Genomic DNA, 23817 nt, shown 5'->3' with positions numbered 1-23817 from the left:
ATAGCCTACACCCACACCACCGAACTCCTCTGCTGCGTCCACTTCTCCTTCACCAAACCCCCCACACACTGCCATCAACACACCACACCCTACCGCATGTGGGACAAGATCCCCACAGAACGACTAAACTCCCAACTGGCCCACAAACTCCCCCCCCCCATACCAACGACCCCAACGCAGGAGCACACAACCTCTCCAAATGGATCACTACCTGCGCATACACACTAGCACCCCTCAGAAAACACAGCACCACCCGCAACATCAAGAACGCCCCATGGTTCACCCCTGAACTCCAAGGCTCCAAGCGCAAATGCTGCCAATCTGAGAAAATATGGAGACTAGACCCTCCTCAACCAACTTCTCCACCCTCAAAACCACCATTCGCACCCATCACCAACTCATGCGCACCGCCAAAAGAGATCACTACAAGACACGCCTTGACAACAACTACCAAACAGCAAAGAACTCTTCACCATCATCAATGAACTTGCCAAACCCAAAGCCAGCAACATAGACCCCACACACACACACAGCCCCTATGTGATACCCTTTCCAACTACTTCCTCCACAAAATCCTGGACATCTACAACAGCTTCATATCACACACACCCACCACACATACCCCACTCACCCAGCTCAACCCCCACCCAAGACCCCCCACCACACTATCCACATGGACCCCTACCACACACGAAGAAACCGAAAAAAACATGAACTCCATCCACTCCGGTTCCCCCTCCTACCCCTGTCCACACCGCATCTACAACAAAGCTAGCCCTACCATCGCCCCCATACTCTACAACATAATCAACTCCTCTTTCTACTCCGCCACCTACCCAGACCCCTGGAAGCACACGGAAATCACAGCTCTCCTAAAAAAAAAAACAAGCCGACCCGGAGATCCTCTCCAACTACCGCCCCATCTCCCTCCTCCCTTTCCCCGCCAAGGTTGCAGAGAAATTAGTCAACACCCACCTATCCCACTTCCTCGAAGCAACCAACACCCTTGACCCCTCACAATCTGGGTTTCGCAAGAACCACAGCACAGAAACCGCCCTCATCGCATGCACTGACGACATCAGGACCAAAGTCGACAAAGGCGAGACCGTCACACTCATCCTCCTAGACCTCTCCGCAGCTTTTGACACCGTCTGCCACCACACACTCCGCACACGCCTCCACAACATAGGAATCCGCCACAAAGCCTTAGACTGGCTCACCTCATTTCTCACCGACCGAACCCTGAGAGTCTGCCTTCCACCCTTCCACTCCAACACTACCAAGATCACCTGCGGAGTCCCCCAAGGGTCCTCCCTCAGCCCCACACTCTTCAACATCTACATGATCCCCCTAGCCAACATTCTCCGAGCACTCGGAATCACTATCCTCTCCTATGCAGATGACACCCAACTCATCCTCTCCCTCACCCGCAACCCCACCACCGCCAAAACCAACCTACACGCCGCTCTCCTAGACACCGCCAACTGGATGACCACTAACCACCTCAAGCTCAACTCAAACAAAACCGAAATCATCATCTTCGGCCCCAACAAAACCACATGGGACGACTCCTGGTGGCCCACCGCCCTAGGTCCCGCACCCACCCCTGCAACCCACGCACGCACCCTCGGCATCATCCTCGACCCCTCCCTCTCCATGACACAGCAAATCAATGCTCTAACCTCCTCCTGCTTCCACACACTCCGCACTCTAAAAAACTCCTTCAAATGGATCCCCCCAGAAACCAGAAAGACAGTCACCCACGCACTCATCAGCAGCAGACTGGACTACGGCAACGCCCTCTATGCCGGCACCACACTCAAACTCAAACTCCAAAGAATCCAGAACACAGCCGCGCGCCTCGTCCTTGGCCTCCCCCGCCATGAACGAATCTCACCACACCTCAAATCCCTTCACTGGCTCCCCATAGACAAGAGAATCACATTCAAGATCCTCATCCACGCACACAAATCCCTCCACAACACCGGCCCAACCTACCTCAATGAAAGGGTAAACTTCCACACTCCCACACGCAACCTCTGATCAGCCGACCTTGCCCTAGCCACAGTCCCCCGCATCCAGCACACCACCACACCACCACAGGAGGCAGGTCTTTCTCCTACCTCGCCCCCAAAACCTGGAACTCCCTCCCCACCGACCTTCGCAAAACCAAAGACCTACTGGTCTTCAGAAAGAACCTCAAGACTTGGCTGTTCGACCAGTGACCCTCCCTGCGCCCCCCCCCCCCAGATTCCCCCCAGCGCCTTGAGACCCTCACGGGTGAGTAGCGCGCTCTACAAATTCCTTTGATTGATTGTAGTCTCAGACAGTGTGTATGGGTTACCAATTTTAGGTAAGGAAGAAAAATTTACAACTGAGAGATGATGCGATTTGCTCATGCTCACATGAGTTTGGTGATGTGAGGGAATAGAGATTTAAACCTTGGTATCACCATTCTACAGGGGACACATAAGCCACTAAATCAGATCTACAGGTAATCAGTGGACAACAGGCCATTCCAACTAAAGTGCCACATTTCGATTTAGTCACTAGACCACATTGTAATATAAAAACTAGAGCCAACATATCTTAATGATTAAAATTACATTTCACCTTAACCACAACACCACATCTCAACTTGGCCACTGAGCTGCATCTCAAATGTACCAATATGTTCTAGGCAACCTCACACCTTGGCTACTTGACAACCGTCACAACTCCACCTGATGTCAGTTGAATGAAGAACAACGTTTTAGACAATAGGCACTACTCTCATAGCATTCTTGAACCCAAGCTATGACTTTTTTTAAGGGCAAACCCGATTTGCTAGCCACCAAATCAAATTGTTCATATGATTTGCATGTAAGATCTGTGGTTTGTTCACAGTATAAGTTGTAACAGTAAGATGTGAAAAATGAGTTTTTGTAGCTCGCAACTAAAAAGCAGAATCAGCTCCCTTAGGGTATTTCAAACGGAAACTTACTACATAGCAAGATCTGGTACCTCAATGGTGCAGTCAGAATATCATCTGACATATAAATAAAATGCCCTTAATGTTGTTTTAAAAAAATATAGCCAAGTTGGAGGCTGTAATAGAACATCTACACCTCATGGAACAATATTTTTGCAAGCAATGTTTAGGGCACAACATTTATGTCAGACAATATTTCAGACTATGATATTCAAACATACAACCCTTAACCTCTTCTGTGCCTTGGACGAGATGATCTCGTCCAAGGCTACAGTTCCCCTGTGCCTTGGACGAGATCATCTCGTCCATGGCACAGGGGAACTTGGGGGCGCGCTAGCGCGCCCCCCGTGCACCCCCCTTCCCCCCCCAAGTCGGGGATGGAAGGGGAAGACCTTCCCCTTCCACCCCCGACCCCCCCCCACCCCCCCCTGTGACGTCAGCGCGCGCGCGCGCGCTGATGTGTCACAGGGGCCTCCCTCGTCGCGCTGGAAGCTCTGCTTCCAGCGCGATTGAAAAAGAAATGCAAAAGCATTTCTTTTTCAATCACTTGGGAGGCCCGGAGGGGCTTCAAAGGGAAGGAAAAGTATTTCCTTCCCTTTGAAGTCCCTCCGAGGGTTTCAAAAGCCGGATTGCTTGCAATCCGGTTTTTGAAACCCCACTAGACACCAGGGATTTTTTTTTTTTTCGTAGAAATTGACAAAAGGGAGCGACCCCTTGGGCAAGGGTCGCTCCCAGGGGGGGCATTTTTTTGAAAAGGCCTTTTCTGCCCCCCCTGGGGGCAGATCGGCCTTATTAGGCCGATCTGCCCCCAGGGGGGGCAGAAACCTCTAGGCACCAGGGACCATTTTTTTTTTTTTCATTTTTTTTTTATTGAGGTGGGGAGCGACCCCTTAGGCAAGGGTCGTTCCCCTTGGGGGAAAATTATATTTTGGCCATTTCTGCTCCCCTTGGGGGCTGATTGGCCTATTTTGATGAGGCCAATCTGCCCCCAAGGGGGGTAGAAACCACTAGACACCAGGGATTTTTTTTTTTTTTTATGGTTATTGACAAAAGGGAGCGACCCCTTGGGCAAGGGTCGCTCCCAGGGGGGCATATTTTCGGGAAGGCCTTTTCTGCCCCCCCTGGGGGCAGATCGGCCTACTATTAGGCCGATCTGCCCCCAGGGGGGGCAGAAACCTCTAGGCACCGGGGACCATTTTTTTTTTTTTTGTTTCATTTTTTTTTTTGGGTGGGGAGTGACCCCTTAGGCAAGGGTCGCTCCCCTTGGGGGAAAATTATATTTTGCCCATTTCTGCCCCCCTTGGGGGCAGATTGGCCTATTTTGATGAGGCCAATCTGCCCCCAAGGGGGGTAGAAACCACTAGACACCAGGGAGTTTTTTCTTTGCGTGAATTTCACGCAAAGGGAGCGACCACTTAGGCAAGGGTCGCTCCCTGGGGGAGAGGGGAATTTATTTTAGGCCATTTCTGCCCCCCCTGGGGGCAGATCGGCCTATTATTAGGCCGATCTGCCCCCAGGGGGGGAAGAAACCTCTAGGCGCCAGGGCAAATTTTTTTTTTGTGTTTTTTTTTTTTGTTCTTTTTTTTTTTTTAGAGATGGGGAGCGACCCATCAGGCAAGGGTCGCTCCCCTGGGGGGCAAATTGTATTTAGACCATTTCTGCCCCCCTGGGGGCAGATTGGCCAATTTTAGGTCAATCTGCCCCCAAGGGGGCAGAAACCACTAGGCACCGGGGATTTGTTTTTTGGCGCCAATGTCACGCAGGGGGAGCGACCCCGTAGGCAAGGGTCGCTCCCGGGGGGGGGGGTGGGGGTTGGGGGGGCAAATTTATTTTAGGCCATTTCTGCCCCCCCGGGGGACAGATCGGCCTATTATTAGGCCGAACTGCCCCCGGGGGGGGGCAGAACACTCTAGGCGCCAGGGCAATTTTTTTTTGTGTTTTTTTTTTTGTTGTTTCTTTTTTTAGAGATGGGGAGCGACCCATCAGGCAAGGGTCGCTCCCCTGGGGGGGCAAATTGTATTTAGACCATTTCTGCCCCCTTGGGGGCAGATTGGCCAATTTTAGGTCAATCTGCCCCCAAGGGGGCAGAAACCACTAGGCAACCGGGGATTTGTTTTTTGGCGCCAATGTCACGCAGGGGCAGCGACCCCGTAGGCAAGGGTCGCTCCCGGGGGGGGGTGGGGGTTGGGGGGGCAAATTTATTTTAGGCCATTTCTGCCCCCCCGGGGGACAGATCGGCCTATTAGGCCGAACTGCCCCGGGGGGGGGGGGCAGAACACTCTAGGCACCAGGGCAATTTTTTTTTTGTGTTTTTTTTTTTTGTTGTTTCTTTTTTTAGAGATGGGGAGCGACCCATCAGGCAAGGGTCGCTCCCCTGGGGGGGCAAATTGTATTTAGACCATTTCTGCCCCCCTGGGGGCAGATTGGCCAATTTTAGGTCAATCTGCCCCAAGGGGGCAGAAACCACTAGGCACCGGGGATTTGTTTTTTGGCGCCAATGTCACGCAGGGGGAGCGACCCTGTAGGCAAGGGTCGCTCCCAGGGGGGGGGAGGTGGGGGTTGGGGGGGCAAATTTATTTTAGGCCATTTCTGCCCCCCCGGGGGACAGATCGGCCTATTATTAGGCCGAACTGCCCCCGGGGGGGGGGGGCAGAACACTCTAGGCACCAGGGCAATTTTTTTTTTGTGTTTTTTTTTTTTGTTGTTTCTTTTTTTAGAGATGGGGAGCGACCCATCAGGCAAGGGTCGCTCCCCTGGGGGGGCAAATTGTATTTAGACCATTTCTGCCCCCTGGGGGCAGATTTGTCAATTTTAGGTCAATCTGCCCCCAAGGGGACAGAAATCACTAGGCACCGGGGATTTGTTTTTTGGCGCCAATGTCACGCAGGGGGAGCGACCCCGTAGGCAAGGGTCGCTCCCGGGGGGGGGGGGTGGGTGTTGGGGGGGCAAATTTATTTTAGGCCATTTCTACCCCCCCGGGGGGGGGGGCAGAAACCTCTAGGCGCCAGGGGAATTTTTCTTTTTTTTCTTTTTTTTTTTCTTTGTTTTTTTTTTTTTAGAGATGGGGAGCGACCCATCAGGCAAAAGTCGCTCCCCTGGGGGACAAATTGTATTTAGGCCATTTCTGCCCCCCTTGGGGGCAGATTGGCTGAGTTTAGGTCAACCTGCCCCCAAGGGGGCAGAAACCACTAGGCACCGGGGATTTGTTTTTTGGTGCCAATGTCACGCAGGGGGAGCGACCCCGTAGGCAAGGGTCGCTCCCGACGGGGGAGGGTGGGGGTTGGGGGGGCAAATTTATTTTAGGGCATTTCTGCCCCCCCCCCCCCTGGGGCCGGCTGAGCTACAGGCCAAACACCACAGGTAGGCACCTTGCAAAAAACACCTCTGTTTTCTGTGAAAAAATATGTTGTGTCCACGTTGTGTTTTGGGCCATTTCCGTTTGTGGGCGCTAGGCCTACCCACAGAAGTGATGTACCATTTTTATCGAGAGACTTAGGGGAACGCTGGGTGGAAGGAAATTTGTGGCTCCTCTCAGATTCCAGAACTTTCTGTCACCGAAATGAGAGGAAAAAGTGTTTTTTGGGCCAAATTTTGATGTTTGCAAAGGATTCTGGGTAACATAACCTGGTCAGAGCCCCGCAAGTCACCCCATCTTGGATTCCCCTGGGTTTCTAGTTTTCAAAAATGCACTGGTTTGCTAGGTTTCCTCAGGTGTCGGCTGAGCTACAGGCCAAAATCCACAGGTAGGCACTGCTTTTTATAAAAAAATTTGATGTGTCCACGTTGTGTTTTGGGCCCTTTCCTTTCGTGGGCGCTAGTCCTACCCACACAAGTGAGGTATCATTTTTATCGGGAGACTTGGGGGAACGCTGGGTAGAAGGAAATTTGTGGCTCCTCTCAGATTCCAGAACTTTCTGCCACAGAAATGTGAGTAACATGTGTATTTTTAGCCAAATTTTGAGGTTTGCAAAGGATTCTGGGTAACAGAACCTGGTCCGAGCCCCGCAAGTCACCCCTCCTTGGATTCCCCTAGGTCTCTAGTTTTCAGAAATGCACAGGTTTGGTAGGTTTCCCTAGGTGCCGGCTGAGCTACAGGCCAAAATCTACAGGTAGGCACTTCGCAAAAAACACCTCTGTTTTTTTCCAAAATTTAGGATGTGTCCACGTTGCGCTTTGGGGTGTTTCCTGTCGCCGGCGCTAGGCCTACCCACGCAAGTGAGGTATCATTTTTATCGGGAGACTTGGGGGAACGCTGGGTGGATGGAAATTTGTAGCTCCTCTCAGATTCCAGAACTTTCTGCCACAGAAATGTGAGGGACATGTGTTTTTTTAGCCAAATTTTGAGGTTTGCAAAGGATTCTGGGTAACAGAACCTGGTCCGAGCCCCGCAAGTCACCCCTTCTTGGATTCCCCTAGGTCTCTAGTTTTCAGAAATGCACAGGTTTGGTAGGTTTCCCTAGGTGCCGGCTGAGCTAGAGGCCAAAATCTACAGGTAGGCACTTCGCAAAAAACACCTCTGTTTTTTTCCAAAATTTAGGATGTGTCCACGTTGCGCTTTGGGGTGTTTCCTGTCGCCGGCGCTAGGCCTACCCACGCAAGTGAGGTATCATTTTTATCGGGAGACTTGGGGGAACGCTGGGTAGAAGGAAATTTGTGGCTCCTCTCAGATTCCAAAACTTTCTGCCGCAGAAATGTGAGTAACATGTGTATTTTTAGCCAAATTTTGAGGTTTGCAAAGGATTCTGGGTAACAGAACCTGGTCCGAGCCCCGCAAGTCACCCCTCCTTGGATTCCCCTAGGTCTCTAGTTTTCAGAAATGCACAGGTTTGGTAGGTTTCCCTAGGTGCCGGCTGAGCTAGAGGCCAAAATCTACAGGTAGGCACTTCGCAAAAAACACCTCTGTTTTTTTCCAAAATTTAGTATGTGTCCACGTTGCGCTTTGGGGTGTTTCCTGTCGCCGGCGCTAGGCCTACCCACGCAAGTGAGGTATCATTTTTATCGGGAGACTTGGGGGAACGCTGGGTGGAATGAAATTTGTAGCTCCTCTCAGATTCCAGAACTTTCTGCCACAGAAATGTGAGGGACATGTGTTTTTTTAGCCAAATTTTGAGGTTTGCAAAGGATTCTGGGTAACAGAACCTAGTCCGAGCCACACAAGTCACCCCTCCTTGGATTCCCCTAGGTCTCTAGTTTTCAGAAATGTACAGGTTTGGTAGGTTTCCCTAGGTGGCGGCTGAGCTAGAGGCCAAAATCTCCAGGTAGTCACTTTGCTAAAAACAGCTCTGTTTTCTGTGATGTGTCCACGTTGTGTTTTGGGGCATATCCTGTCGCGGGCGCTAGGCCTACCCACACAAGTGAGGTATCATTTTTATCGGGAGACGTGGGGGAACGCTGGGTGGAAGGAAATTTGTGGCTCCTCTCAGATTCCAGAACTTTCTGCCACAGAAATGTGAGGAACATGTGTTTTTTTAGCCAAATTTTGAGATTTGCAAAGGATTCTGGGTAACAGAACCTGGTCCGAGCCCCGCAAGTCACCCCTCCTTGGATTCCCCTAGGTCTCTAGTTTTCAGAAATGCACAGGTTTGGTAGGTTTCCCTAGGTGGCGGCTGAGCTAGAGGCCAAAATCTACAGGTAGTCACTTTGCTAAAAACAGCTCTGTTTTCTGTGATATGTCCACGTTGTGTTTTGGGGCATATCCTGTCGCGGGCGCTAGGCCTACCCACACAAGTGAGGTATCATTTTTATCGGGAGACGTGGGGGAACGCTGGGTGGAAGGAAATTTGTGGCTCCTCTCAGATTCCAGAACTTTCTGCCACAGAAATGTGAGGAACATGTGTTTTTTTAGCCAAATTTTGAGGTTTGCAAAGGATTCTGGGTAACAGAACCTGGTCCGAGCCCCGCAAGTCACCCCTCCTTGGATTCCCCTAGGTCTCTAGTTTTCAGAAATGCACAGGTTTGGTAGGTTTCCCTAGGTGGCGGCTGAGCTAGAGGCCAAAATCTACAGGTAGTCACTTTGCTAAAAACAGCTCTGTTTTCTGTGATATGTCCACGTTGTGTTTTGGGGCATATCCTGTCGCGGGCGCTAGGCCTACCCACACAAGTGAGGTATCATTTTTATCGGGAGACGTGGGGGAACGCTGGGTGGAAGGAAATTTGTGGCTCCTCTCAGATTCCAGAACTTTCTGCCACAGAAATGTGAGGAACATGTGTTTTTTTAGCCAAATTTTGAGATTTGCAAAGGATTCTGGGTAACAGAACCTGGTCCGAGCCCCGCAAGTCACCCCTCCTTGGATTCCCCTAGGTCTCTAGTTTTCAAAAATGCACAGGTTTGGTAGGTTTCCCTAGGTGGCGGCTGAGCTAGAGGCCAAAATCTACAGGTAGTCACTTTGCTAAAAACAGCTCTGTTTTCTGTGATATGTCCACGTTGTGTTTTGGGGCATATCCTGTCGCGGGCGCTAGGCCTACCCACACAAGTGAGGTATCATTTTTATCGGGAGACGTGGGGGAACGCTGGGTGTAAGGAAATTTGTGGCTCCTCTCAGATTCCAGAACTTTCTGCCACAGAAATGTGAGGAACATGTGTTTTTTTAGCCAAATTTTGAGGTTTGCAAAGGATTCTGGGTAACAGAACCTGGTCCGAGCCCCGCAAGTCACCCCTCCTTGGATTCCCCTAGGTCTCTAGTTTTCAGAAATGCACAGGTTTGGTAGGTTTCCCTAGGTGGCGGCTGAGCTAGAGGCCAAAATCTACAGGTAGTCACTTTGCTAAAAACAGCTCTGTTTTCTGTGATATGTCCACGTTGTGTTTTGGGGCATATCCTGTCGCGGGCGCTAGGCCTACCCACACAAGTGAGGTATCATTTTTATCGGGAGACGTGGGGGAACGCTGGGTGGAAGGAAATTTGTGGCTCCTCTCAGATTCCAGAACTTTCTGCCACAGAAATGTGAGGAACGTGTGTTTTTTTAGCCAAATTTTGAGGTTTGCAAAGGATTCTGGGTAACAGAACCTGGTCCGAGCCACACAAGCCACCCCTCCTTGGATTCCCCTAGGTCTCTAGTTTTCAGAAATGCACAGGTTTGGTAGGTTTCCCTAGGTGGCGGCTGAGCTAGAGGCCAAAATCTACAGGTAGTCACTTTGCTAAAAACAGCTCTGTTTTCTGTGATGTGTCCACGTTGTGTTTTGGGGCATATCCTGTCGCGGGTGCTAGGCCTACCCACACAAGTGAGGTATCATTTTTATCGGGAGACGTGGGGGAACGCTGGGTGGAAGGAAATTTGTGGCTCCTCTCAGATTCCAGAACTTTCTGCCACAGAAATGTGAGGAACATGTGTTTTTTTAGCCAAATTTTGAGGTTTGCAAAGGATTCTGGGTAACAGAACCTGGTCCGAGCCACACAAGTCACCCCTCCTTGGATTCCCCTAGGTCTCTAGTTTTCAGAAATGCACAGGTTTGGTAGGTTTCCCTAGGTGGCGGCTGAGCTAGAGGCCAAAATCTACAGGTAGTCACTTTGCTAAAAACAGCTCTGTTTTCTGTGATGTGTCCACGTTGTGTTTTGGGGCATATCCTGTCGCGGGTGCTAGGCCTACCCACACAAGTGAGGTACCATTTTTATCGGGAGACTTGGGGGAACATAGATTAGCAAAACAAGTACTATTGCCCCTTGTCTTTCTCTACATTTTTTCCTTCCAAATATAGGAGTGTGTGTAAAAAAGACATCTATTTGAGAAATTCCCTGTAATTCACGTGCTACTATGGTCACCCCGGAATTCAGAGATGTGCAAATAACCACTGCTCCTCAACACCTTATCTTGTGCCCTTTTTGGAAATGCAAAGGTTTTCTTGATAGCAATTTTTTACTCCTTATATTTCAGCAAATGAATTGCTGTATACCCGGTATTGAATGAAAACGCACTGCAGGGTGCAGCTCATTTATTGGCTCTGGGTTCCTCGGGTTCTTGATGAACCTACAAACCCTATATATCCCCGCAACCAGAGGAGTCCAGCAGACGTAACGGTATATTGCTTTCGATAATCTGACATTGCAGGGAAAAGTTACAGAGTAAAACGTAGAGAAAAATTGATGGTTTTTTCACCTCAATTTCAATATTTTTCTTTTTCAGCTGTTATTTTCTGTAGGAAACCCTTGTAGGATCTACACAAATGACCCCTTGCTGAATTCAGAATTTTGTCTACTTTTCAGAAATGTTTAGGTTTCTGGGATCCAGCATTGGTTTCATGACCATTCCTGTCACTGACTGGAAGGAGGCTGAAAGCACAAAAAATTGCACAAATGGGGTATGCCCCAGTAAAATGCCAAAATTGTGTTGAAAAATTGGGTTTTCGGATTCAAGTCTGCCTGTTCCTGAAAGCTGGGAAGCTGCTGAGTTTAGCACCGCAGACCCTTTGTTGATGCCATTTTCAGGGGAAAAACCACAAGCCTTCTTCTGCAGCCCCTTTTTCCAATTTTTTTGAAAAAAACGAAATTTTCACTGTATTTTGGCCAATTTCTTGGCCTCCTTCAGGGGAACCCACAAAGTCTGGGTACCTTTAGAATCCCTAGGATGTTGGAAAAAAAGGACGCAAATTTGGCTTGGTTAGCTTATGTGGACAAAAAGTTATGAGGGCCTAAGCACGAACTGCCCCAAATAGGCAAAAAAGGGCCTGGCACAGGAGGGGGAAAAGGCCTGGCAGCGAAGGGGTTAACAATCCAAGGAGTCCGTAAGACATCAGTAATGCAGATGGATACCTTTATGTATAATTTTGCTCATTTGAGCAGCTTTCTTTGCTACACCTGAATGAAAGGCCTGGGTGATTCCCAGCTATATGGAACATAGCACTCTCTAAGATATTTTAGAAATGGAGACAATACAGCAAATTCAGCTGGAAAATTTCAAAGGCATTTCTAACCCTTAAAGTACACATTTGGCAGAAAATGTGTTTACTCCTACCAATTATTCCTAAAGCGACTCCTGTCAGATGTAATGGTTTTGTTAAAAGGTTATGTTTCTCTTCCACGCCTCTGAAGAAATGCTCCGTAGTAATTCCCACATAAGGGGTAAACATTTGGCTGGACAAGGCATGGGAACCTTGTAAGCTTGAGATCGCATACAAATGTGTACATACAGAGTAGACATTCATAAACACCTATCGCACCCTTTTCCACCCTGTAAATGGTCACGGTTTTACTCCAGCAAAGTATTGGAGTAACAGTTCTTCCATGATAAGAGGAAAGGGTCACCCAAACCTTAAAGGAAATGTAAAAAAAAAAGGTTCTCCATGCTTTTATCGTGGGAAATAATGAGAAAGGAAAACATTTCCCCAGTGCTTAAGTGCACTTTATGTAGATGAATGCATTGGAGAAACAGTAGTACAGGAATATGTCACATGCTGTGCTTATTTTGTTACATAAATAAATAAAAACAAGTGCATTGGCCTCGTCAGGAGTCCACTGCGGCTTTTATCACCCATTGCTCGAGTAGGCGTTGCCCATGACAGTACCAACACAACTAGTCATCATCACACTTCTACATGTGTGACAATTCAACTGATCCACCCCCCGGAGCTATGAGAATTGCTTCAGCAGCAAACATTAGTTTTACTGTATATTGAATTAATAAACAACTGTCACACTCATTGCTGAATGAAACAAGCAGTGCCACAATGTAGCAGGCCATCATAAGGGCCAGTGTTGACAATTACGTGTCAATGCCGAACACTGTAAACAACAGGATCAAATTAAGCACTGGCCACGTCATTGCCCGTAGTACACCCAGTAAAATGGGTCTATGCAGTTTTCCATACCTACTATTCTGAATACAAAAAGTAATTCTGCACCTGTTCGTTTAAGAGTACATCTACAGGTGCAGATCTAACACTTTCTTTATGAATTGAACCCATGGTCTCCAGACTCGAATGCAATCCCTAAGGTGATCTTTTATAATTGCACACAGCTGTGCAAATGTTGTCTCCAGACATAAATGCGATGTACCCTAAGTGGCGAATAGCTCTGACACGAAGCTTGAGCAGAAGCATTTGCAGGCTTGACAAGGAATACGGCCTCATTTAGCGGCTGACGGAGTGTGATGACAACTGGAAAAAGGCAGTGGCCCTACCATGCCAAATGTGCGATTTTCAACTCAATTTTCAGTCAGAAAAAGTGCCAGGTTTGCATCAGCCAAGCCTCAGTATATTCCTCTAACTTGGCAGCCCATCTACCATAAGGGCACCATGAGACAGAATCATCCCACCCCATTTTCGGCAGAGCGACTGTCACTCACTTTCCTTGAACAGCTCTGCAATGCAAAGCATTCATTTTTGTATTGAGACATCAAACTCTTGCTTTGGAAGTTTCTTTTCTCGATATAAAAATGTTTGCTGAGTGGGCGCTTTAGACATGGCAAACACTTGTCAGTCCTTAATTACAGAGTAATTGCAGAGAAGAGAGCCACCTCAGTGCCATCTCGTGTCACAATACAGAGATCCCCACCAGGCAGATGGTGACTTCTCAGTAGGGCGGACGGTCCTCCTCTAGGGTCTAAATGACCACCAATGTTTTCTGGCTTTTATACAACTCTTCACCTCCTCTGCCCAGTGCTTAGTTTGCAAAAGAATAAGTGCTGGTGCCCAAAGCTCTCCTCAGAGGTCCGCGAGCAGCGCTATTACACGCTGTTGCGCCAAATATCAAGGCTGTGTATACTTGATTTCACCCCAAATGCCTCTTTAGTCCACAAGCAGACACTCCCTACCCCTTTAATTTACTCACACAGGTTCCTGTTTTCTCCATCTGTGACGGTTTTCCGTCTTTTGTTTCCTCATTCTTTCACTTTTGTGTGTTTTCCTCGGTTTTGTTCTCGGTAAATGCTTGATGGGGAAAGATAAGTGCCGGTCCCCAAAAATGAGTGCTGCTGGGCCCCACCAGCAATCATCAGCTCAAATTAAGCACTGACCCTGTCTTTTTCAGACTATCTTCAAATCTTTCAGGTCAACAGAAAATATTAATGAACAGAATTCAGATGTGACTTCGGGATGCACACAAAGTGGCTCACAATTCAGGCATAGCCCATCAATGACTTCTACACACTGCTAGTAGCTGTTGTGTTATGAGACACGAGTTTGCCATAAGTGCTTGATTGGTTTCTTTAGAATTTACTGCAGTGATATTATGTAACATTTATGTTTTACTGTAACAAATATTGCAATTAACAACGGTTACATTCAAACATAATTTATTGGAGTCTTGACACTCATATTACGGAGGAGTAAGTGACGAAGTAGATCTCATTAGAAGACAACATAGAGCCTTAAAAGGGATGTTAGGAAATTTAACTGACTATTATTGGTTGTTGTTTCAGAGACGGCAGATTGCGACTGACTCGTCATAGTATTTGAATGGCCATTTTTAAAGTTCCATTCCTGGTACTTTGACAGTATAAATCCGCTATACATCATACATGGATTAATGGCATCATTTTAATCACTGTATACATCAATGTGCGTGCAAGGAGTGGTTTTCAGTTTCCAGGTGGAAAAGGCTTTAGGCATTAAGATGTACACCCTAATGGGAGTGCTTGGACTAGAATGTACACATCCACAAGTGGTAATAGAGACAAGAAGCCCCCGGACAGTAGGCCTACCTCCCTTGTCCCCCTTGAGAACCAAGAGTTAGAATTCAGCAACTAAACGGCTAACACTTTATCCAGCACTATTGACAGGCATAGCTAATGGGGAATTAATAATTGTAGCCTTTATAGCAAATTATACCGTATGCTTCTGCCCCCTAGCGCCCCCTACTGCCACCATGTGGGTGCCGTATTTAAAATACGGTGCACCATGGCGCAGGATAGTGGGCCATAACGTCAACATTTTTGATCCTGTTGATGTGCTGTTCAGGGTTAGAGCCATATTTTTGGTGCTAAGCCTGAACAGTACGTAGGTAACCGTTGTAACCAATAGTGTGCCCCCTTTTCACGCCTGCTCTGAGCAGGCGTTAAAAATGCATTTGTTTGGCCCCCCTAATGGGGGAACACCCTCCTTACATACATTATGCCTGGCACAGGCATAACGTGGCGCAAGGGGTTACAAAGTGGTGCAATGCATGCATTACGCCACTTTGTAAATATTGTGCAGCATTTTTGCCCACATAACGCCACATTAGCGTTACAAAACATAACGCTCATGTGCACTTAGATGGCGCTAGGCCCTCTTGAAATCTAGGCCTTAGACGGTTAGCACAAGTTATATAAATACAGTCTGTTCTTGTTATTATATATATATATATATATATATATACGCATATATATATAGGTAGATCACTTCCAGGTAATGCTTAGTTCCAGATAGCACCTCACAGGTATCACTTTACTGGCTGGGCTTAGTTTTACAAAAGTAGTGCTTTGTAAGAGATAGCACCTTTAAGGTAGTGTTTAGTTTTAGGTAGCACTTCACAGATAGTACTGTTATCGATGAGACAGCTGAGATCATTCTTGATTTTAGATAGCACCTTACACATAATGTTCTGTTATAGATAGCTTCTTGTATTTTAGCACTTTATTTATATATCAATTGGCAAGTGGTGGTCAGTTGTAGATTGCCCCTTACAAGTGGTGCTTAATGAAATACACCTACTCCTGCCAAGCCCAACAATGACTCACCTTCTAGTTTCCGATCATCCAACAGCTCCTCGTAGGCAACTGGAGGAGAAAGAGAAGAAGGTGAGAAGTAGGAAGCTTCAAGTGCACTCTGACCTACTCACCCCCTTCCTGACGTTAACGTTACATACATATATATATATACATACATATATGCAAATACACACACACACACATATATATATATATATATATATATATACACCCACACACACATACATATATATACACACATGCACACACACACACACACACATATATATATATATATATATATACACACACACACACACACACATATATATATATATTTCCTACTTGCGGTTGTCAGTAGGTCGTTATAGTTAGGACCATGTTTCCATAGGAAAAGGTCTTTTTGACTTGCCTATTTCTTTGGCACTGTTGGACTAATCTTTATGAAACTTTCCAAAAAAGGAGCACCAGTAATTCTTGTTGCACATAGAAAGTGTCGGGTGATTCGTCAAACGGGGGCTGAGAAAAAGGGGGGTCAAAAAAGTTGGGTTTTCCATGTTAAGCCCCAGACCTTTGAACAAGACAACAGCCCAGACCGCTAGACGGAATTACACTAAATTTGGCAGAAAGCTAGCTTTTGGTATGCAGAATGTGGGTTTGATTATTTGGTGTCAATCCGTTCAGTATTCTTTGAGAAAGTAAAGGAAAATAAATTTGGATATCTCAGGTTGTGAATTTGTTGCAACATTTTTGTGAGGATCGCAATGTATGCGCGAATGCACACACCTCAAGAATGCTATTATTGACTGGCTGCAATCTGACTAGAAACTTGCGGCCACCATTTTAGGGAACAGGGCAAGGTCCCAGGGCTGATAACTGACATGAAAAGTGGCATAAGGGGTCAGGCTGGGGTTACCCTGACCCCAAGGCTGTCGTATTGGTGTCTTTTTGGTCAAATTATGACCTTACAATTATTTTTTTCCACGGCTTGTGATAGGCTCTCAGCATGACCCCAGTGAACCATTGCAATGTAGGTGTGAAAATCAGCGACAAGGAAAACAACCTAGAAACAGTTAGTTTTACATTAAATCATTCAGTCACAGCAGCACTGAGAAGCTCATGCACCCAGGCACAGACCCACTCAGACACTGATGCACTCACTCACAGACCCACTCACACCCTCATGCACCCACTGACAGATTCACTCACACCCTGACGCACCCATTCGCAGTTCCACTCACACCCTCAAGCACCAATTTGCAGACCCAGTCACACCCTCATGCCCTCTTTCAGAGATCCACTCACACTCTCACAAACCCATTTGCAGACCCAGTCACACCCTCATGCACCCATTAACAAATCCAATCACACCCTGATGCACCATTCACAAACCCAGTCACACTCTCATACACCCACTTACAGATCCACTCATACCCTGTTGCACTCTTTCACAGACCCCCTCACGCACCCATTCACAGACCCACTAACACCCTCATGCACCCATTGACAGATTCACTCACACAGTGACGCACTCATTCACAGATCCACTCATACCCTGACGCACCAATATACAGCCCCACTCACATCCTCACCCATCCATTCAGAGGCCCTGTCACACTCTCATGCACCCATTGACAGATCCACTCACATTCTGGCGCACCCATTCGCAGACTCACTCACACCCTGATGCACCCAAAGGCCATGTGCCGAGCGGAGTTAGGTTGTTAGGGGAGTTGGTCACAGGGACTGGCTGCAGGCCAGGCCCTGCGCAGACAACTGCCGCTGTGCACGCTGATGGTTGGATTGATGTATAGTAATGAAAATTACTTTACGTTAAAAAAACATAGAAATTCACTGAAAAAAAACAAAGGTTACAGGGGTGTTAAACGTAGGGAATAGATGAAAAAACATACAAATTCTCATAAAAAATAAATGTTACAGGGACGTTATTGTTAGGCTCACATTTGAAACGTACAAAACCAGAGAAATTCACCTGTTAGAGTTATCTCAAGTAACTATAACTCGTGCCTTTAGGTAACTATAACTCAAACCCTCACCATGCACTGCTAATTACGCCACAAATTACAGCACTCATGACATCTTTGATGACATCATTGATAATATCAATGTAATATTTGCAGTAAAAGTTTTTACGAAAAAAACGTGCATGGCAGTTGGCTCATTACTTTCGACCCTGCATGCCAATGTTTTACTTCCAGGTTTTAGTGGTCTAAACTCATCGGTGAATGCTGTGTGACCTGTCCAACAGAGGCTCCTGGTCAGCTTGTAGTATCAGGATAACTTTGAAAGCAGCTGTGCCTGTGTTCTAGAAGAGTGTGCGCATGAAGCACTGTGCTCTGAACTTGGTCCTGCATACCACAGGGAGTCAGTGAACAGATTTCAAGGCAAGTGTGATCACAAGTTTTTAAGGTGAGGCATGATCATCCCTTTGGATCCTGGCAGTCGTTTTAGACTGTGTTCAACCATGTTACAGTAACCTAGCCTACCTATAACTGAATATCTGTTCAACTTCACCTGTCAATTCATTTTCAGACGTGACAAACACAGGATCACAGACAATTGATCCATTTGAGAAGTTAATAGACTTTGCAGAGAAGGTGAGGTTTTAGTAAGAAATGATGATTATATTTCAGAAATTTTTGGCATAAACCGTACAAGTTTCAAACCAAATAAAAATTAATTGTCTAGTCTTATGTGCCACTGAGCACAAGGGTCACAGTTTTGTCATTGTGACAGATGTGACTCAGGCACATGGTGTTGTTGTCTAACTTGTCCACTATTGCCTTGTGATTTTGGTACCCCTCAAGGGCCTGAGAGAAACATATTCTGAGCATGGTTATGAAGTAATCTAATAGCTTTAGCACTCTTTTGCTTGGGTGTTAGTACTTTGCAGGTTAGGATCCTGGGATTGGCTTTTACTTCAGTAAGGAGCAGGAGACTAGTGCTGTCACATCATATATGACATGTAATATAGTGATCCTGTAGCTTATACGAGGTTCGTCATGAAGATCTTTTTAAGGCCTCAGAGTTTGCTATTTCCTTGAAGGTGTTAGGATTACCCTTGAATAAATGTCACATCATTTATGTGATTGGCACAGTAGCCTCTTAGCCCTTCATTTTACAATTTTGCCAGATTGGTGGAGTGCGGCCCAGAGACTGATACGCTCAGGATCACAATTCTCAGTTAAACTAGGATTATAAACTAGTTGTTTTAGCCTTAAAGTGAGCCATTAATCGCTGACTCACATCTTCTGCTTCAGAACACCCTTTAACTGGTCAATACAGTTCTGATCATTTGCAAGCACCAATCTGCCTCTTTCACAAAAGGAGAAGGTCAAAGTTCATAAAGAGAAAAACAGAGAGGATAAAGGAAGAAGAAAGTGTGTAGAGACAAAGCTCACAGAGGTAGAAAGCTCAGCAAGTGTTAGTGGCACAGTGACCTCTCCTCACCTTTGCATAGGGGTGGTTGGCTGGTCCACTGGGATGGGTGTCCGGGCACGCAGGTGATGGTGACTTCTCCAATCAGCTCAAAGCCCTCATAGCAGAAGAAGCGCAGGTTCTCACCGGCCTGGTAGTGGTGCTTGTAGAGGGTCTGGTAGCCGTTCTCTGGGACCCCGGGATTCAGACAGGGTTCGTACTTCACTGTAGAGGAAGCAGAGCACATGAACAACCCTCGGACAGTGGAAAGCTATACCAGCCAATATTAATAAACCTCAGAAAGTGGGGGGTGCAATAACTGACCCTGCTCACTATCTCACACCCAGTACACAATAAGGTACTTACACACACACTTGGGGACTCGGTCACTCCACTTAGGGGTGCCCGTGTCCCGGTTGTAGCAGGTTAGGCTGCTGCTGCCCTCGATGGTGTAGCCTTCATTGCACGAATACTGCACGTGGGAGCCAATGGGAAAGTGGTGGTCAGAGGCCCGGCGCAGTCCATTGCCAATCTCACCTGGATCAGCACAGTTCAGGACTGGAGATTGGGGAAAAAACAGAGAAAGATACAAAAAAAGACTTTAGGTGTGTTGTAATTTAACCTGCTTGTTAAGTTAGTATAGTTCACAATAGACCACACTTTGCATATGGCTGGATCCAAACTGGGGTGGCGTGGGGGGCAAATAAACAATGGGTTAAACCCAGAACTTTGTGACCGGGGGTGAACGTTTGTATTGTTCAGCATTCCATCCATCATCTGTTCTTTTTGCTTTTACCGCCCTAAGTCAGAAGGGTACGCCTTGACGTAGGTCCAGTGCTTACTGCACCAATGGATTTAAGCTAGCTTGGCTGATGCAGCATGACACCCCAAAACTAGTCCCAGGATGCTTCTTTCTGATCCTGGAAGAACCTGGTTTGGCAGTTCGGGCTAGACTGTTCCCATGGAGAGCAGGGTCAATGTTGATTTGCATATCACTGGGTCCAAACTGGGGTGGCGTGGTGGGCAAAAAAAAAATGGATTAAACCCAGATCTTTGTGACTGGGGTTGAATGTTTCCATTGTTCAGCATTCTGTCCATCATCTGTTCTTTTTACATTGTCAGCAAAGATATCTATTAACATAGATATACAGTAAAGATACCGCTTGTATAAAGACCCAGTTACTGCTGTTATTTAGCAAGCATATTTGCTGTACATCTGTTTGCAATGCTTTGGTGGCTAGGTTTAAATAATGAAATCAGAGAGTAGGGTGAGAATTGTACTTTGTGTTGAAACGTGAAAGAAGGTTGAAGGGGGGTGGTCAAGACGTAGGCCATTATGATTCTGGGGAGGGAGCCTGGTATAAGGTTTGTGTAGATTTCTTGGGACCAACGGATTATCTGAATGAACCAGAGAGGTATCTGGTTGTTTTAGCGAATGTATTTTCAAGGTGCATGGGGGTGGAATTCATGAAGAATATGATGATGGAGAAAGCAGTAGCGGTATTTGGTAGAGTTTTTAAAAGGGAAGGATGTCAGCATTTCTGGTCACGGATAATTGCACGCAGATCCCTTCACCTGTCATGCAAGAGTTTTTGAGAACACATGGAGTGAAGCATGTGAAAAGGCCCTCTCCGTATAATCCAAAAAGAAAATGGTAAAGTAGAGTGGGTGAATAGACTGGTGAAGGGTACAATTCAGATTGTAATAAATAGTAGGAAAAGTGTCAGGGAAGCCGTAGATCAACTACTTTCGGTACATCGTACTACAAGAAGTAGAATGACAGGCAGGACCTCTCTTCTGATGATGAGCTAAAAACCAAGTTAGATTACTTTTTCTTGGAGGCAGGTGACGGCCACAGGAATAAAAGGGAAATTTGAGGCAATGGTAGCTCTGCAATTGTAAAAAGAGTGAGGCCTGGAGATTGAGTCAAGGTCTAGTTAGGGAGGAACTGGATCTAACAAATTTTCATAACCTTTGAGGTAGATAGGGTGTACACATTGCATACTGAATAATGAACAAAGACCGAAGAAAAGGAGAGTGGGTTTATATTGCACAAAAGGAGACGAAAAGTGTGAGAGTTGTCTGAGAGTGGGCATGAAGAAGACTGAGGGACAGTATGAAGGCTGAAGACTTTGTGGGAGTTGGTCACAATGTAATGAGTGGAAGGAGGTAGTGAACGTTTTGAGATGGGTGGAGGAGGCGTCAGTCTGGTGGGAGGAGTTTTTCAGTATGCGATGAGAAGAGAATAGCATTGGATGAGAAGCATCCTCGTCAAACTGCAAGACGCTGTACTGTTGTAAATCTTAGCAAGTTTAGGATGCTTATGCCTGTGCAGTGGTTGTTGGATACTACATTCTCATGTTTTGTTAGATCCAGCGCATTAAACTTTTGTTCTTTACTGGTATTTGCAACCTTTTGCTGGGGCAAATGCACTGGGAGGGTATTTTGTTGCTCTTCCTCTGCGATAGTTTTGATTCATTGTAAAGGGGAAGATATGTTATATGTGAATATTGGGTTATTAGTTGTAAAGGGAAATATATATTTTACCAGGGAATGTTTAGTTGCTGAGGGTGTATCCTCAGAGGTGTGTGGCCAGCAGTCTTGTCAGTGGGCCAATTTTCAGAAACGTGGAAAGTTTCCCCATCAATGATACCCCTGCAGGAGTTAGAGGTTCTCAGAATCTGGGATGTGGTTGCTGGGCAGGCTGTTGGTTTGACAGCTCTGTGGTGAACTTAATAAATTTAGAATATTTCAACTTTTGGTGGCAAGGTAACAACGCCAATCAGAGAAGTTCGTTGGCTCGTCAGAGGTATGAAACACTATACAAATGTTGAAATACAATATATTACAGCAATTGCTTTAATCCACTGAGGAGCTCTAACAAGAGTGAAGCTGATGTCAGAAGCTGTGTGTACTGTACTGTTAAGATAGTGATTTAAGAAACTACTAAGGAGAATAAATTGTTTAAGAGAGTGCTGTAATGAGCAGAATTTAATGGGAGATGCGCAAAACCAGAAAATTACCAAATCACCGACCTCCACGACAGCTTCGGACACCAGACCCAGCCAAGCAACACCGAACCCACACCCCCTGCCATCACCCTCAACGCCTGGACCCACATCAACACTGAAGAGACCAAAACCACCATGAACTCTATCCACTCCGGCGCCCCCTCGGACCCCTGCCCTCACTTCATCTTCAATAAAGCCGACGACATCATTGCCCCGCACCTCCAGACCATCATCAACTCCTCTTTTTCATCTGCTACCTTCCCCGAAAGCTGGAAACACGCCGAAGTCAACGCCCTACTAAAGAAACCTACGGCTGACCCAAGCGACCTGAAAAACTTCCGCCCCATCTCGCTCCTCCCCTTCCCTGCCAAGGTAATAGAGAAGACCGTCAACAGCTTACCAACTTCCTGGAAGACAACAACCTTCTCGACCCTTCACAATCCGGATTCCGAACCAACCACAGCACTGAAACCGCCCTCATCTCAGTCACAGACGACATCAGAACCCTGATGGACAACGGTGAAACAGACGCCCTCATCCTCCTCGACCTCTCGGCTGCCTTCGACACCGTCTGTCACCGCACCCTAATAACCCGCCTCCGCTCCACCGGGATCCAAGGCCAGGCCCTGGACTGGATCGCCTCCTTCCTCTCCAACCGCTCTCAAAGAGTCTACCTCCCACCTTTTCGCTCAGACCCCACGGAGATCATCTGCGGCGTCCCTCAAGGCTCCTCGCTCAGCCCGACTCTCTTCAATGTCTACATGAGCCCCCTCGCCGACATCATACGCAAGCACAACATCATCATCACCTCCTACGCCGACGACACTCAACTTATACTTTCCCTCACCAAGGACCCCGCCAGCGCTAAGACCAACCTACAAGATGGCATGAAGGACGTCGCAGATTGGATGAGGCTCAGCCGTCTAAAACTGAACTCAGACAAAACGGAAGTCCTCATCCTCGGCAACACCCCAGCCGCATGGGACGACTCCTGGTGGCCCACGGCCCTTGGCACCGCACCGACCCCCTCAGACCACGCCCGCAACCTCGGCTTCATCTTGGACCCTCTTCTCACCATGACCAAACAAGTCAACGCCGCGTCCTCCTCCTGCTTCCTCACCCTCCGCATGCTCCGCAAGATCTTCCGCTGGATCTCCACCGACACCAGAAAAACCGTGACCCACGCCCTAGTCACTAGCCGCCTGGACTACAGCAACACCCTTTATGCTGGGACCACTGCAAAACTCCAAAAACGTCTGCAACGTATTCAAAACGCCTCCGCCCGCCTCATCCTCGACGTACCCCGCAACAGCCACATCTCTGCACACATGAGATACCTGCATTGGCTCCCAGTCAGCAAAAGGATCACCTTCCGACTTCTCACCCACGCACACAAAGCCCTCCACGACAAGGGACCTGAATACCTCAACCGACGCCTCAGCTTCTACGCCCCCACCCGTCTCCTCCGTTCCACCGGCCTCGCGCTCGCTGCCGTCCCTCGCATCCACCGCTCCACGGCGGGTGGGAGATCTTTCTGCTACCTGGCAGCCAAGACCTGGAACACCCTCCCCACCAGCCTCAGGACCACCCAGGACCACTCCGCATTCCAGAGACTCCTCAAGACCTGGCTCTTCGAGCAGCAGTAACCCCCTTCCCCCTAGCGCCTTGAGACCCGCACGGGTGAGTAGCGCGCTTTATAAATGTTAATGATTTGATTTGATTTGAAAGCATTGTCTATTGGAGCCTCACTCCTGCAAAACTGATGATTCAATAAGGCTG

General features: G+C 47.4%; 1 protein-coding gene across 1 annotated transcript in view; it reads right to left on the bottom strand.

Annotated features, from left to right (window-relative positions):
* The window catches only part of SEZ6L2 (seizure related 6 homolog like 2), a 217059-nt gene that overhangs the window by 12510 nt on the left and 180732 nt on the right, over positions 1-23817 (bottom strand). The window contains exons 13-15 of the mRNA XM_069244112.1: positions 19394-19585; positions 19061-19252; positions 15620-15658 (exon numbers count right to left, since the gene is read on the bottom strand). Of these exons, the coding sequence (XP_069100213.1) occupies positions 15620-15658; positions 19061-19252; positions 19394-19585 (423 nt within the window). The remainder of the gene's footprint in view (positions 1-15619; positions 15659-19060; positions 19253-19393; positions 19586-23817) is intronic.

This window comes from Pleurodeles waltl, chromosome 7, assembly GCF_031143425.1.
Source record: "Pleurodeles waltl isolate 20211129_DDA chromosome 7, aPleWal1.hap1.20221129, whole genome shotgun sequence".
NCBI classification, from domain to species: Eukaryota; Metazoa; Chordata; class Amphibia; order Caudata; family Salamandridae; genus Pleurodeles; species Pleurodeles waltl.
This window is presented reverse-complemented; position numbering and strand designations above follow the sequence as displayed.